This window comes from Triticum aestivum, chromosome 5D, assembly GCF_018294505.1.
Source record: "Triticum aestivum cultivar Chinese Spring chromosome 5D, IWGSC CS RefSeq v2.1, whole genome shotgun sequence".
NCBI lineage: Eukaryota > Viridiplantae > Streptophyta > Magnoliopsida > Poales > Poaceae > Triticum > Triticum aestivum.
Genome location: NC_057808.1, coordinates 557,510,056 through 557,526,678, shown reverse-complemented (window position 1 = coordinate 557,526,678; position 16,623 = coordinate 557,510,056). Strand labels below are relative to the sequence as shown.

Here is a 16,623-nt window from a genome sequence, read left to right as displayed (position 1 = left end):
GTGGACAAGTTGTTGATCCACGGGAATGCCAACATGTCTCACCTCGGGTATTTGTAACATATCGCGAAGCAACAGGAATAGCACACGGCAACTGGAGGTTCACTCGAATATTTATTCGTGTGGGTATAGGGGTCAATATGGGTGTCCACGGCTCCGATGTTGATCATTGATCGGAAGGGGTTCCGGGTCATGTCTATACTTCACCGAACCTATAGGGTCACACGCTTAAGGGTCATCTATCTGCTGAATACTAGACAGGGAGTCTGAGAGAAAATCACCGAAAAAGTTTCGGACACCGAAAAGTTTCGGACAGCGGAATCGTACCGCAGAGAGAGGTCATCGGATAAGTTTCGATGATACCGAAAAGTTGTTTCGGGATACACCATTAAGTCAAATTGGTTTCGGCACATGCCTGATAATTCTTGCAGGATGCCAGAATCATTCTGGAAGCTTTTTGGAATTTTTTGAGATAAAAACCGAAAATGTTCCGGAGCTGCCGGAGCCACTTCAGATGCGTTTCGCAGATGAAAATCACTAAAACCGGAATTGTTTCGGAACGCGTTGAAAATCATTTTAGTGGGTACTGGAAATGTTCTTAGCCCACATAAATATTTTCAGTTCGATCAGACGCTGAAAAAATGTCGTCGTGAATAGTGAAAATCAGCTTTATGGTTACTTTATGGAAAGCCACCTTTTGGGGCTTTGCTCCAAAAGATCTTGGGGATGACATGGATGGATAGGAGCCATTTTTTGGGCCCCTCATGGGGGTGTGGCCGGCCACATGGGGTATCCCCCCTTTGGGACCCTCTTGTTCCTTGGTTTCACTCCTAGGTCCTTGTGGAAGGACTTCATTCATGTGCATTTTGGGTTTTTTGTGAAACTACCCTACCCCCTTGGGATTTCCTATAAATAGAGGTGGAGGGGCAGCCCTCCACACTCATCCCTTGCTCTCATACACATGCCATGCATTATCTGGCTTCTTCTCTCCCTCCCACGAAAAGAGTTTCGTAGAGCCGTAAGGCTGTCTGGGTTCCGGTAGGAACTAGTTCTGGACGGCGAAGCCCTGCCGGATAGATGACACCGTATGTGTGCAACTCTGTAGAGAGATCGTAGTTTCGGTCTTAGTTCGTGAGTGCCTCCCGAAGGGCTGTCCGTGTGACCGTCCGAGTTTCGAAGGTCCTCCCAAGGGCTGTCCGAGTGACCGTTCGAGTTTCAAAGGTCCTCCCGAAGGGCTGTCCGCGACACCGTCCGGGGGGCTGTTCGACCGCCTCCCGGAGGGCTGTCTGAGGAGCAGATGAGGGTATACATCCTCGCGATTGGGAGGTTGTAAATCCTAGCTACGGGGATCTGCACCGCCGATCGTCATCGACTCTACTTCCCGCTGCGCTACGAGTCGGTAACGAAAAAGATCAAACCATGTATACAGTCTCCATAGTGGTCCTGGGCTGGTGCGTAGGTCGGAATTTTTTTGTTTTCTGTCGCGTTCCCCTTCATCTGACCCCTCCCCCGAGCCGCTAAGCTGCTGTGATGAACCACCGTGAGCTCCTACGTAGTTCTCCTCTCTCACCTGCGTCTAATCCGTCTCTAACCGTGCTAGCCACCGGAGCCGAAATCTCACCACCGCCGGCCATGTCGCCACTGTCGTTTTAGCCACTGGAGCTTGCGCCTGAGCGCGTCATCATATTGAGACCATCTCCAGGAACTCGTAGCACCCACAGGTTCGCCCTGCCGTGCCCTGTAGCGTTCCTCCGAGCACGCCCGAACTTTGGCCGCCGCATCGCTCGCCGCCGTCATCACTGTAGGCTACGCCAGCTTCCCTCGCTTTGCTCCTCTGGACGCGGATCAACTCCAGCTACCAAACGCGCCTGCCCGCGGATCAACTAGTGCTATTTGCAAAAAAGGTAGGCTCATAATTAGTGGTTTTTGGCACAAAACTGTAGAATTATGGCTTCTGCAACCCTAACCTTTAATGTCGATGTTTTTGCAATTCACTCCTTTGGTTGCAAACTGATTACCATGCTCTGCTGTAGCACTGTTATTCCTTTTAATACTCATCAAAGATGCCACTTCTGGGCCTTTTTTGACTGCCTTTTTAATTTAATTTAATTTTTGAGGCATTTTTATTTAGTTTAATAGAAACCAGCTTACGTTGTCAACCATACACAACCTGTTTTCATCACACTCGGCCTGTTATCATATGAGAAAAGGATGCCGCTTCTGGATATTTTTTGCCTGCTTTTTCATTTTCATTTATTTATTTTGGCATTTTTAGTTTAATTTAATAAAAACCATCTTACATTATCAACCATACATGCATAGCCTGTTTAAATAACATTTTCATCACACTCGGCCTGTTTTCCTTGATGGGCCTGAACAACTGCTTAAGAAACAAAACAGGCCCAGTAACGGTGAGCTTTTACAAGGTCTGGCCCGTCATATATGCCGGTGAGAGGCAGTGATTGAGAACCCCGGTTCTCGCCGCCGCCGCCGCCGCCTCGGACGCGTTGATCGGGTCGTCGGACCATTGCTTGCAGGTCAGTACGCCTTCCTTTAGTTTCTTCTCAGTCATAGTAATGGGAACTGGAGGTTAAACCCTAGCTAGCTAGCTAGGAATTAAAAGGGCACTAGATCGAACTAACAACTAACTGATTCCATCGGATCATGCCAGATGTGGTGTTAATTGTGGATGCTGCTTTGTGCGTGCTTCGATTGCTAGATTGGAATCTTATCTTGTACACAGAAATGGCTCGATTCATATGTGATTTCTGCATTGATATCTTGAGTATTGACTATTGACTGAGGCACCTCCCTGGATTCATGCAGCTAACCTGTTTGACGAAATGTCGGCGCCAGCATCTACTCGCTGTGGTTCCAAGAGCGCGCGAGGCACCTGCAGTGGCGTCGACAGGCTCAGCAGCCTTCCCAGTGAGCTGCTCCACCGCGTGATGTCCTTCCTGCCCATGCCGGAGGCCGTGCGCACAAGTCTGCTCTCGCCGAGCTGGCGCTATCTCTGGGCATCTACTCCATACATCCGCATCGACCACCACAACTTCACGGATGACAACGAAAAGATGGAGAAGTTCGGGGACCGCCTGCTGCTCTTGCGCGACAGCACTGCTTCCTTGGATGAAGCCCGGATCATTGACCACTCGGTTGCTAGTACCACATGTACTGTGTGGATTCGACATGTCATCATGCACAAAGTTCGTCACCTCCATGTTTCCGGATTGGGCCATCTGGATAGCTCAGCCGTGCCTCCTTCTAACCACCTCAAAACAATCAGGCTCCAATTTGTCATATTGGGAGATGGGCTCTTGAGGCCGCTCAACTACGACTCCCGAGTGCTTCAACTTCTACAGCTGGAGGATTGCGTTTTGGTTGACCTGAAGGAGATCTCATCCAGGTCACTCAAGGTTCTGCATATCATTAACTGCCTTATCACCGGGAGTCTCCTGATTTGTGCTAGCAATCTTACCCATCTCTCTATCCTAGACATGCATAGTCATTCCGGAGCTATATTAGTTAGGGATCTGTCTTCTCTAGTAACAGCCTTTGTTAGTGTAAGGACAATAGAGGGCCATGGTCTACTTGATGGCCTCTCACATGCCACATCCTTGGAGTTGCATGCACCATTACTTGAGGTACGAACTAGTTCTTTTTCTTTTCACATTCATACACATTTAGATGAATATATTTGAGCCCTTAGTTAGATTTTCTTATGTAGTTGCTTCTCGGGGTTTAAATCTTAACCTCTTCAGCTTACTTGTTTCCCCTCCTACGAGCTGGTATTATTTTAATAAGCTAGCATGGAAAAAACATGAAATGATCAAACTATTCTATTCACTGTCTTTGATCATTTTGATTTCATCAACCTGTTGCAGAGAGGTTTGTGGATATGCCCAATGTTCAGCAACCTGACAAGCCTAGTGCTGGGCCATTGCTGCATGGCTGCTGATTTCGACGCGCTGCTTTGCATTCTCCAGCGCTCGCCCAAGCTGAAGGAGTTGACTTTTAAGCTCGAAAGAGTACTCACTCGAAACCATCTCTAAATACGCGCGAGTTGACCTGCCATAACAGTGGAACCCCTTACTGATCCTTCCACCTTAATGTTGACACTCTACAGGTGCAATGTATAAGGTGCATGCATTCTGAATCTACTTTGCCACCATCAGGAGCAGCGTTGAGCTTGGGCTCCCACCCTTGCATCGAGAGGATCAAGATCTGCTGCTCGAAAGAACATCCAAGTGTCGGCACGCTGGTGGAGGCCTTGCAACCGATTGTCGGTGATGTGAAAATCAGCATCAAGCATCTCTATTAATTGTTTTGGGCACCTGCCACCTTAGACCAGTGCTAAGTTAATGTGTCTAGACGAAGTGTTCCTGTCGTAAACGTTCTGTAAACAAGAATAACCAGTCGATTCCGGCCTGCGGCCGCTGAGGAGGCTGGGTCAAGCTCCCTGCTCCTGTATCTCTCGGAATGGATTGGGTAATTAATCTGCAATTTAAGAAAAAGGGTTTTCCCCCGCTTTATATTATAAAGCATACCATCAAGCATCCAAAGTCACAAAGTCAAGTACAACAAGTCATAGAATCATGCTGGGGGCACAGCAAGACAAGCCCCAAATAAAGCTAAAAGGAGACTCTAATCCGGCTCGGGAGGAGGAGGTGGTGGCGGTGGAGGAGGAGCAAAAGACGCTGCCGAGGCATGAAGACCCGCCATGATGTTGTCGATGACGCCTCGGTCGCTCCGCTTACTAAGCGGTCTCCAGAACTGCAAGAAGCCACACATTTTGTAGATCACATCAGTCACGCGAGACGGAATCACTCGTTCGATGACTAATTTATTGCGGGTACACCAAAGGGACCAGGCAAGGGTACCTAGCGCGACCCAAATAGGGGCGCGCCTAGACCCGGGGAGCCTAAAGACCTCCCAAACAAATCTGGGAGGTTGTCATGGCACCACGTGCCCCCAACCACCTCCCGGAAGCAACTCCATAAGAAACTGAGCTACCGGACACCGGAAGAAGATGTGGTTGCAATCTTCCGGTACCAGACAAATGGGGCAGAGACCATCCCCAGGTCCATGACGCTTACGGACCTCAGTGCCTGAGGGGAGGCGTCCTCTAACCCATTGCCATAAGAATATACGGATCTTCAGGGGGAGTTTGATTTCCCAAAGCACCGCGAGCTCCACTGGACCAGGAGTGAGAACAATCGCCTGGTAAAGAGATCTAGTCGAAAATCTACCGCTTGGCTATTAATCTACAATTTAGCTCCCGAGCCCTCACAAAGACACTATGTGTTGAATTGGGCTTAAATTCATGCGTAGTTCACCTCTTGAATGTCAATATCTTCTGCCTCAAACAGTTACTCCATCTGATCCAAATTAATTGATACAACTTTAGTATAACTTTGTACAAAATTAAAGCTGCGTCAGTTAATTTGGATCGGAGGGAGTACATGCATCATGCATATGTCCATTTGGCAGGTCTAGCAAGATTGCCCTTGGAGATTCAGAACAAGTCAGGCTAATATTTTTTTTCCTATATATGCCCCTGATGCTAGACAAATCAGATTTGTGACAGAAAATTTCACACTGTAATATCATGCGTGTAACCGGAGGACAATTTCTAATCATAGTTGAGAATGCAGTCATCAGATTTAACAACAGGGTGCCACCATCTTAACTCGAGGAACAAAACAATGCGCAGGTGTCCAACATAATATTTACTCTTGTAGTACCATACAACACTTCAGAGTAAATCAGACAAGACAGCGTCATCTTGGAGATCCTTATGCTGCAGACTGACAACATGTTTTCTCCCACGCTTTGTCACACAATGGGTTGGTATTTCTCTCAATGAAATATCAGCAGACCAACTTGAAGGCATCCTCTGCTTATGAAAACATGAGAGGATGTTGTCGTGGTTCTAAGTCTGACAATAGAATGAGGGGTAGGGATGTAGAGGCAAGATCTTAGCTATGGAGAAGTTGTACGCAAGAGTTTTACGAGTTCAGGCCCTTCTCGGAGGAAGTAACAGCCCTACGTCTCGGAGTCCGGGGGCGGTCGACTGGATTATATGCGTGTGTGTGTTACAGGGGGTGCGAACCCTTGTCTCAGAGGAGGGGGGTGGCTTATATAGAGTGTGCCAGGACCCCAGCTCCCCTCCGTTACACAGGATTTAATGTACATAAAGTGAGAGCGTTACAGGTAACGTCAATAATAAAGTGATATAAATGATCATTAAGTCTATGAGTAAACGTCCGACCGTTGCTGCGCAGAGTGGCTTTAGGTCTTCTGCACGTTGAGTGGTTGAGTGGTCGAGTGACCTAAATAAGGAGAGATTGAAGTTGATCTTGCTTTGACTCTTGCCTTTCTCAAGAACTCATCTCTGAACGGAGGCTAGTGTTGGTACTTCGGCTTCGTTTCAGTCGCCTTCATCGATTCAGGAATTGCCGATTGGTTTTTATAATGTCACCCGCCGAGTGTTGTCTTTGACGCGAAATCTTTGGCGTGATCGGTTGCAGAGGATCCCGGATTTCGCGGGATTCGAAATTTCGGTGAAAGCGCGCCAGGCGGAGCGTGCCGTGGTAAGCGGAGTGGATAAACAGGACGTTTCGATTTCCGCGCCACCTTTTTCGCCACGTATCCCATGTACGACTGTTGCGGGATTTGACAGGATCGCCCGGACCCACTCGTCAGCCACTCTGAAGTGGGCCTTTAAAAGCTGCGAGGTCGAGGCGTCCGCACTGTGCGTGTCCATTCTCTTTCTTCTTCCTCTCGCTCTTTCACCCCATCCGACTTCTCCACTCTCGACGCTTCCGCTCCGCCGCCATGGGGAAGGAGAAAACGGCAGCACTGGAGCGCGCGAAGAAGGCGACGGGGGCGGCGAAAGGCAAGAAGACGAATCGGGGATCTTCATCGCGCTCGGGGATGCCGCGGGGTTGGATCCAGGGAGATTGGATCCGTTCCTTGCTTCAGCAGGAGGACTTGGATGATATGGCCGAGTCAGGGCTGATCGTCCATGGGTCCGCGCGGCTGCCAGAGGGGGAAACGGAGCCACAGCCGCAACCGGGTGAGTGTGTTCTGCTTGCCACCCATGTTGACCGCGGTTTCTCGCTTCCTCCACACCCCTTATTTCGAGGTTTCTTGAATTTCTTCGGGGCTCAACTCCATCATTTCACTCCCAACACCATCACATACCTAGCCACATTCGTGTCCATGTGCGAGAATTTTCTGGTGTGTCAACCGCACTGGGGTCTTTTCAAGCACATTTTCACCATCCGCTCCCAAACAGTGAAGAAAGCGAACTCGAACGACGAGAAAACCCATGTTATCCAGATGTGTGGGGGTCTGGGTATTCAGAAGAGGAAGAGGAGTTCCTTCCCTTCGATGACTCTTCCTGAGTCGAAAAGGGCCTGGCAGTCGACCTGGTTCTATTGCCAGGATATTGCGACTCCAGGCCAGTCGACTGGACTCCCCCCTTTCTCTCTTGATCGTGTTCAAACTCCATCTTCGTTGAAAGTGACCGCCGTGGAGAAGCCGGAGACGGGCATGTTGGTCGAGAGAGTAGTTCAACTGATCAACCAAGGTGTCACCAGCATGGATCTGCTGGAGGTGTTCCTCAGTCGACGCATTCAACCACTCCAAGCTCGCGACCACTCCATGTGGATGTACTCCGGGGCTGGTGATACTGCTCGGGTTCATCCGGAGGAGGTGGAGGCCAAAACAGTGGCCGAGTGGTTGAGGGGCATCACCGGGAACAAGGACAACCCCAGGGGTGCCAGGAGGGTCAAACCTTTCAGCGAGAGCAACCAGCCAGACAAGGTTTGGCCACTACTCTTGATTGAATTTGGATGTGTTTTCTGACTGTTTGTTGATCCGACTGATTTCCACTCGGCTCCTTGTTTTGTAGATTTATACAGAGATGTACTCAATGCCCAATGGCCAGCAAGCTCTGGAGCAGGACCATGAAGGTGAGGACAGCGTGGAGGAGAGCGGCGAGTGGGAGTCACCAGCCGACAGTGATGAAGATGAGAGCGATGAGTCGGACGACGAGGAGGTAGCCGACTCACCACCTCGTTCCGAACGTCGATCCAAGCAGCACCATGATCCCGTGGGCAGGCGCGGCAAGGCTGTGGCCTCGAGCGCTCCATCTCAAAAGCGCGCTCGGTCTTCGACTCCAGAATTGGCTGAGAAGGTCACCAAGCAGCCCAAGATCAATCCTTCGAAGGCTCGGAAGACCCTGCCTAAAATCAAGATGGACGTTCCTGTTGCTTCTGGGTAAATGTTCTCCCTGTATTTTCTTGTTTTGACCGATTCTCTTGTACTGACCGAGTGGATGCTGAACCTTTACAGCCCGGCCTCGGCTGCGACTGATATGGATATCGACAAGACTCCAGTCGACGAGGAAACCGCCGATGCCGCTACATCCAAAGCCAGTAAGTCTGCCCGACTCGAATTTATTTGGACGACTGGATTGTTTGTCAGCTATCTCTTTGACTTTCTCTGTCTGTTGCAGCACCACGAGACGTTGTTGTGCTCCCGGACGATGAAGAAGAAGTACCGCTGAGGGGAAGGAGGAGGAGGGACGCGGAACTGAGCGGGAAGACGCCTGAGGTCCAGGTTCCTCAGTCGACTGAGATGCCTGAGACGGCGGTCGAGCGATCGGCAGATCCGGCACGTACCAACGTCACTTTCGCTATCCCGCTGTCGACTGATTGCCCATGAGGATCAGCTGCTCAGACTTCTGCTGCGCCAATACCGACTGCTCTGCCATCATCGCTTTTCACTGCTTATCACACTCCGGACGACCCACCGGCTGCCGCCAAAGAAGCTCTTCTTCAGTTGAACCTTGTGATGGGGCAAATGAAAGTGGTGCATGAGGCCAGTCAGGTGGCCTTCAATGCCGGAGCAGCTCCTGATTGATCATACTTCTCATCCGATCACCCACTGGGTGTGACTGTTATGAAGTTGTATGAGGGAATTTGAGTCGTCTTGAATTGAATCTTTGAACTAGTGGGGGCACTCTTAGTGCACCCACTGGGTGTAGTCCCGAGACCATAGTTGACTGCGGGCAGTCGACTGTGGTCTGAGAATCTCAATTTTGTCACTCGGTCTGGACGGACCAGGTCGAATGAAACCAGAACCAGTGGGGGCATGCTAAGTGCACCCACTGGGTGTAGTCCCCGAGACCGTGGTTGACTGTGGGCAGTCGACTATGGTCTGAGAACTTTTTTTTTACTCTCGCGCTGGGCAGGCCATGTCGAGTGTTTATTCAAACCAGTGGGGGCACGCTAAGTGCACCCACTGGGTGTAGTCCCCGAGACTGCCGTTGAATGTTTGATTCGGTGGTAGTCTTAGAGTAGCTATCACTGTGATGTCTTTTTATCTCAGTCAACTGATATGGCTTATACTGCAGAAATCTTGTGATCTTGGGGCTCAGCTTTCTGCAATGAACAAACAACAAATCAACCTCAACCTTGATATGGAATTGGCCAAGAAGAATCTCAAGACTGCTCGTGATGAAGTAGCTGCCATGGGAGGTAACCAATCGTCAACTGTCTATCTCACTGCTGGCACTTTTAATTCCTTTCCATTTTTTGAACCGAGTGACTCCACTCGAGCAGATGTATCTAGTGAAAACCGTCAACTCCTGTCTGAAGAATGTTATTTCTTTAGAGAAAATGAAGCAGGCTTTGGAGAAGAAGGATCAAGATCTTGCAGCTGCACAGAAGGAAGCGCGAGAGAAGACGACGCTTGCTGACAAGAAGCTTGCTTCAGTCGGCAAGTTAGAAGAAGAGAACTCCAAACTAAAGGCTGCTGTTTCTGACGCCAATCGGGAGGTCGAGCGACTGAAGAAAGACAAGGACAAGCTGACAAATGAGCTTGGGAGCCTCAAGGCCATGAAGGGCGAGTTGGAGTCTTATCTGGGCCAGCTTGCTGCAAAGCTGGTCCTAAAACTTTAAGGTACTGATGATTGACTGACTTATTGCGGTCGACTGTCAAGCCCGGTCATATCGTCGACTCACCGTTTACTCAACTGTGCAGAGCTTTGCCAAGATTTTGAAGCGGAAACTGGGCGGGTCGAGACAGGTCTCGACCCCATAAATTGCCCAGTCAAAGATGACGTCGCAATGAATGTGCTGCGATTGGAATCTCGCATGGACAACGCGGTTGCTTATCTTGCCCGCCTAAAGGCGGCGATGACTCGGGTTGATGCTGAACTCTGGTCTCAGGCGGAACTATCTCAAGACCTCGAGTCTCTGATGGCTCGACTGAACCAAATACCTGACCGAGTGCAAGAAAGGAAAAAGTCGTCTGCTCGCTGCGGTGCTGATGTCGCCTTGTCTCTGGTCCGAGTGCACTGTAAGGATGTCAAAGAAGACAAGCTGGCGGAGCTCAGGGTTGCTAACACAAAAAGGCACACTTTCCAGTCCTTTATGGACACTTTCCTTGACGCTGCCACTCGCATCGCAGACAGCATAGACCTTGACAGTTTCTGTGACCCAGCCAGTCCTTGTCTCGATGAGTGACCAAAAATCATTATGCTCCACCTTTATTTGCCTCGGAATGCCGAGTGATTGTGTAATCTTTAAACTTCTTCGGGCTTGATGCTCGAGTACTTTTGATATGCGGTCCGGAACCTTAGGATTTATCTTAACTTTGTTTACCTTGAAATATGCTTGCGTTTGTCTTCGAGTGGGTTTTGTTCTTCACTCGGAATAATCTTTGAATCTTGAGATGCAGCTCTGAGGAGGAGATTCCAGTCGACCTGCACCTCATCGTCCTTGTGGACGAGGATGGAGCATATGTTGTACTTGTGGTGTAGTTCCGAAGAGAAGGTTGCAGTCGACCTGCACATCGTCGTCCTTGAGGATGAGGATGGAGCGTACGTTGTACTTCTGGCGTAGCTCTGAGGAGAAGGTTGCAGTCGATCTGCCCCTCGTCTTCCTTGCGGATAAAGATGTGTTTCAAACTTAGGCGAGTACTGGACTGCAGCTAAGCCCCCGAGTGGGAGGGTTGCTCACCACTCGGTAGGATTTTTTACACTTAGACGAGTACTAGACTGCAGCTAAGCCCCCGAGTGGGAGGGTTGCTCACCACTCGGTGGGATTTTTCATACTTAGGCGAGTACTGGACTGCAGCTAAGCCCCCGAGTGGGAGGGTTCCTCACCACTCGGTAGGATTTTTTCAAACTTAGGCGAGTAGTGGACTGCAGCTAAGCCCCTGAGTGGGAGGGTTGCTCACCACTCGGTGGGATTTTTCACACTTAGGCAAGTACTGGACTGCAGCTAAGCCCCCGAGTGGGAGGGTTGCTCACCACTCGGTAGGATTTTTCACACTTAGGCGAGTACTGGACTGCAGCTAAGCCCCCGAGTGGGAGGGTTGCTCACCACTCGGTAGGATTTTTTCAAACTTAGGCGAGTACTGGACTGCAGCTAAGCCCCCGAGTGGGAGGGTTGCTCACCACCCGGTAGGATTTTTTCAAACTTTGGCGAGTACTGGACTGCAGCTAAGCCCCCGAGTGGGAGGGTTGCTCACCACTCGGTAGGATCTTTCACACTTAGGCGAGTACTGGACTGCAGCTAAGCCCCCGAGTGAGAGGCTTGCTCACCACTTGGTAGGATTTTTTACACTTAGGCGAGTACTGGACTGCAGCTAAGCCCCCGAGTGAGAGGCTTGCTTACCACTCGGTAGGATTTTTTTAAACTTAGGCGAAATGGATTCGCGGCTAAGCCCCCGAGTGAGAGGCTTGCTCATCACTCAGTAGGATTTTTCAAACTTAGGCGAAACGGATTCGCGGCAAAGTCACCCACTGGGGGATTTCAGACGCAAACAAAAGTAACAACAACCATTTAGGAAGACTGTAAAGCTCTTGTCTTTGATAAACAAACTACAAAGGTATTTCTTATTACATCTCATCCTAATGAGTACTCAAGTATAAAAGGGGCGGAGCAGCTCCGCGTTCCAAGCCCGTGGCTCGCCCTTCTGATGCTCGACATTGTAAAGATGGTATGCTCCATTGTGGAGAACTCTAGTGACAATGAAGGGACCTTCCCAAGCAGGGGCGAGCTTGTGTGGTTTCTACTGATCCACTCGAAGAACCAAGTCTCCCTCTTGAAAGGCTCGGCTCCTCATGTTTCTGGCGTGGAATCGACGCAAGTCTTGCTGATAAATGGTCGACCGGATTAAGGCCATCTCTCTTTCCTCCTCTAGGAGATCGACTGCGTCCTGTCGGGCCTGTTCTGCTTCATCTTCAGAGAAGAGCTTGACTCAGGGTGCATTGTGAAGCAAGTCACTCGGTAGAACAGCTTCAGCTCCATAAACCAAAAAGAACGGAGTTCGGCCAGTCGACCGATTGGGAGTTGTCCTCAATCCCCAAAGAATAGATGGAAGTTCATCGACCCAGGCGCCTGCTGCGTGCTTGAGATCACGCATTAGACGGGGTTTTAGTCCTTTGAGAATCAAGCCATTTGCTCTTTCTGCTTGTCCATTCGACTGCGGGTGGGCGACTGAAGCATAGTCGACTCGTGTGTCTTGGGAAGCACAGAAGGCTCTGAATTCATCAGAATCAAAGTTCGACCCGTTGTCAGTGATGATGCTGTGCGAAACTCCATATCTGAATGTCAATTCTCTGATGAAACTGACGGCAGTACTGGCCTCAAGATTCTTGATAGGCTTGGCTTCAATCCATTTGGTAAACTTGTCGACTGCTACAAGCACATGAGTGAAGCCGCTCCTACCAGTCCTCAGGGGTCCAACCATATCCAATCCCCAAACAGCAAAGGGCCAGACGATTGGAATAGTCTTCAGGGCTGACGCAGGCTTGTGGGACATATTGTAGTAAAATTGGGAGCCTTCACATTTGTCGACTAAATCTTTCGCCATTTCATTTGCTCGTGGCCAATAAAATCCAGCTCGGTATGCTTTGGCCACAATGGTCCGAGAGGACGCATGGTGACCACAGGTCCCCGAGTGATGTCGTTGAGGATCATTCGACCTTCTTCTGATGTTATGCATTTCTGGCTGACTCCAGTTACGCTTTCCCTGAACAGATGTCCTTTTATCACAGTGAAGGCTTTGGATCGACGGACGATCTGTCGAGCCTCTTCTTCATCCTCTGGGAGTTCCTTCCTAAGGATATACGCAATGTATGGCACTGTCCAGTCAGGAGTGATGACCAAAACCTCCATGATCAGGTCGACCACGGCTGGGACTTCGACTTCAGTCGGATCTGTGGCACTCTTAGGCTCCGGGGGCTCTTCAGTGAAAGGATCTTCTTGAACTGAAGGTGTATGAATGTGTTCTAAAAACACGTTGCTGGGAATGGCTTCTCTCTTGGAACCTATCTTTGCCAAATCATCGGCTGCTTGATTTTTCAGTCAGGGTATATGATGGAGCTCTAACCCCTCAAACTTTTTTTCCAACTTCCTCACTGCATTGCAATAACCTGTCATAGCTAGGCTTCTGACGTCCCACTCCTTCATCACTTGATTGACTACCAAATCTGAGTCGCCGTAGACCATGAGGCGACGGACGCCGAGTGAGATGGCCATACGTAACCCATACAAAAGTGCTTCATATTCCGCTTCGTTATTGGAGGAATCAAAGTGAATCTGGAGAACATATCTGAGCTTGTCTCCTCTGGGGGATACCAGTACCACCCCAGCACCGGAACCATTCAGCATCTTGGAACCATCAAAGAACATGGTCCAGTGCTCCGAGTGGATTTGAGTCGGCAGTTGCTGTTCGATCCACTCGGCGAGGAAATCTGCTATTGCTTGGGACTTGATAGCTTTCTTTGCCTCAAACTTAATATCCAAGGGATGGAGTTCAATCGCCCACTTTGCCACTCGACCAGTTGCATCTCTGTTGTTCAGAATCTCTGATAATGGAGCGTCGCTGACGACTGTAATGGAGTGGTCAGAGAAATAATGTGCAACCTTCTTCGTGGTCATATAAATCCCATAAACAAGCTTCTGATAATGTGGATATCTTTGCTTTGATGGGGTCAAAACTTCAGAAACATAATATACTGCGCGCTCAACTTTATAGGCTTTTCCTTCCTCTTCCCGTTCGACCGTAAGTACTGTACTGACAACTTGTCCAGTGGCTGCAATGTAAAGCAGTAATGGCTCTTTGCTGATTGGGGCAGCAAGCACCGGCTGGGTGGAAAGCAGGGCTTTGAGCTCTGCAAATGCTGCATCAGCTTCAGGAGTCCACTCGAACTTATCAGACTTCTTCATTAGTCGGTAAAGAGGCAATGCCTTTTCACCGAGGCGAGAAATGAATCGACTTAAGGCGGCCAAACAACCTGTAAGCTTCTGGACATCGTGCACACGCACAGGGCGCTTCATTCAGAGAATGGCACCAACTTTCTCTGGGTTAGCATCGATCCCTCGTTCGGAAACGAGGAAACCGAGTAATTTTCCGCCCGGAACTCCGAATGTGCACTTTGATGGATTAAGCTTGATATCATACCTTCTGAGGTTGGCAAAAGTTTCAGCAAGGTCAGCCAACAGGTCGGAACCTTTACGTGACTTGACCACAATGTCATCCATGTATGCTTCCACATTTCGACTGATTTGAGTGAGTAAACACTTTTGAATCATCCTCATGAATGTGGCTCCAGCATTCTTCAGACCGAATGGCATGGTGACATAACAGAAGCACCCGAATGGAGTGATGAAAGCTGTTTTTATCTCATCGGGTCCATACAGTCGGATCTGATGATACCCGGAATAAGCGTCCAAAAAGGACAAGCGCTCACACCCTGCAGTCGAGTCGACAATTTGATCGATGCGGGGGAGAGAAAAGTGATCTTTCGGGCAGGCCCGATTGATATGTTTGAAGTCAATGCACATGCAAAGTGAGTCGTCCTTCTTGGGGACCATGACAAGATTGGCTAACCACTCGGAGTGGTAAATCTCTCGGATAAACTCAGCTGCTAAGAGTCGAGCCACTTCTTCACCGATTGCTTTTCTCTTCTGCACGGCGGACCGTCGAAGGTGGCCTTTGACCGGTTTCACTTTTGGGTCGACTCGCAAACGGTGCTCAGCCAGCCCCCTGGGAACACCTGACATGTCAGAAGGTTTCCATACAAAGATGTCCCAGTTCTCACGGAAGAACTGGATGAGCGCTTCTTCCTATTTGGAGTCGAGTGTTGTCGAGATGTGAGTCGGAGCAGCATTGGGATCGGTCGGGTGAATATGAATCAGCTTCGTTTCAGTAGACGACTGAAATGCTGAATCCGTGGCAGGCTTCTTTAAACGCCCACGATGCGGCTATATCTCCCACGTGTCGAGGCACGACTTAGAGGCATAACCGCATGGTGGTTTTGTCGCAAGAAGGGTCATCTTCACACAATCCCATGTAATGAACAAGAATGGGATAAAGAGTTGGCTTACAATCGCCACTTCACACAATACATAATATTATGCATACATCATCCAAAATACAATCATATAGACCGACTACGGTCAAAATCCAGATGAAAATAAGACAACCCCAAATGCTAGATCCCCGATCGTCCCAACTGGGCTCCACTACTGATCATCAGGAAAAGACACATAGTAACGACCACGTTCCTCGTCGAACTCCCACTTGAGATCGACGCCATCATCTGCACTGGCATCGTCGGCACCTGCAACTGTTTTGGTAGAATCTGTGAGTCACGGGGACTCAGCAATCTCACACCCGCGAGATCAAGACTATTTAAGCTTATAGGAGAGAATGGTGCAAAGAGGTGGAGCTACAGCGGCAAAAGCATATATGGTGGCTAACTTGCGCAAATGAGAGCGAGGAGAGAAGCAAAGGAACGGACGTCATCTAGCAATGACCAAGAAGTGGTCCTGAACACCTACTTACGTCATACATAACTCAGACCGTGTTCACTTCCCGGATTCCGCCGAGAAGAGACCATCACGGCTACACACGCGGTTGATGTATTTTAATTGGGTCAAGTGATAAGTTATCTACAACCGGACATTAACAAATTCCCATCTGCCTCATAACCGCGGGCACGGCTTTCGAAAGATAATACCCTGCAGGGGTGTCCCAACTTAGCCCATCATAAGCTCTCATGGTCAACGAAGGATAAACCTTCTCCCGGAAAGACCCGATCAGTCTCGGAATCCCGGTTTACAAGACATCTCGACAATGGTAAAACAAGACCAGCAAAGCCGCCCGAATGTGCCGACAAATCCCGATAGGAGCTGCACATATCTCGTTCTCAGGGCACACCGGATAAGTCAAGCTACGAGTAAAACCAGACCTTGAGTTTCCCCGAGGTGGCCCCGCAGGCTGCTCGGTTCGGACCAACACTCGAAGGAGCACTGGCCCAGGGGGGTTAAAATAAGATGACCCTCGGGCTCGCGAAAACCCGGGGGAAAAGGCTTAGGCGGCAAATAGTAAAACCAAAGTTGGGCCTTGCTGGAGGAGTTTTATTCAAGGCGAACTGTCAAGGGGGTCCCATAAATCACCCGACCGTGTAAGGAACGCAAACTCAAGGAACATAATCCCGGTATAACAGTAACTAGGGCGGCAAGAGTGGAACAAAACACCAGGCATAAGGCCGAGCCTTCCACCCTTTACCAAAATATATAGATGCATTAATTAAAT

At 49.5% G+C, this 16,623-nt stretch overlaps 1 protein-coding gene across 1 annotated transcript; it reads left to right on the top strand.

Moving 5' to 3' along the window:
* The first annotated feature begins 1,383 nt into the window (after nt 1-1,383).
* Nucleotides 1,384-4,517, top strand: LOC123126212 (F-box/FBD/LRR-repeat protein At5g22700-like). Its single transcript, XM_044546588.1, has 4 exons — nt 1,384-2,534; nt 2,824-3,641; nt 3,882-4,025; nt 4,124-4,517. Exons 2-4 carry the CDS (start codon nt 2,841-2,843, stop codon nt 4,316-4,318), a joined length of 1,140 nt encoding a protein of 379 aa, XP_044402523.1. The 5' UTR covers nt 1,384-2,534; nt 2,824-2,840; the 3' UTR covers nt 4,319-4,517.
* The last annotated feature ends 12,106 nt before the right edge of the window (nt 4,518-16,623 follow it).

Coding starts and splice junctions, on each gene's coding strand:
- LOC123126212 (XM_044546588.1), top strand. CDS start 2,841: ATGTCGGCGCCAGCATCTACTCGCTGTGGTTCCAAGAGCGCGCGAGGC. Junction 3,642..3,881: donor TGCATGCACCATTACTTGAG/GTACGAACTAGT, acceptor AACCTGTTGCAG/AGAGGTTTGTGGATATGCCC. Junction 4,026..4,123: donor TGACTTTTAAGCTCGAAAGA/GTACTCACTCGA, acceptor GACACTCTACAG/GTGCAATGTATAAGGTGCAT.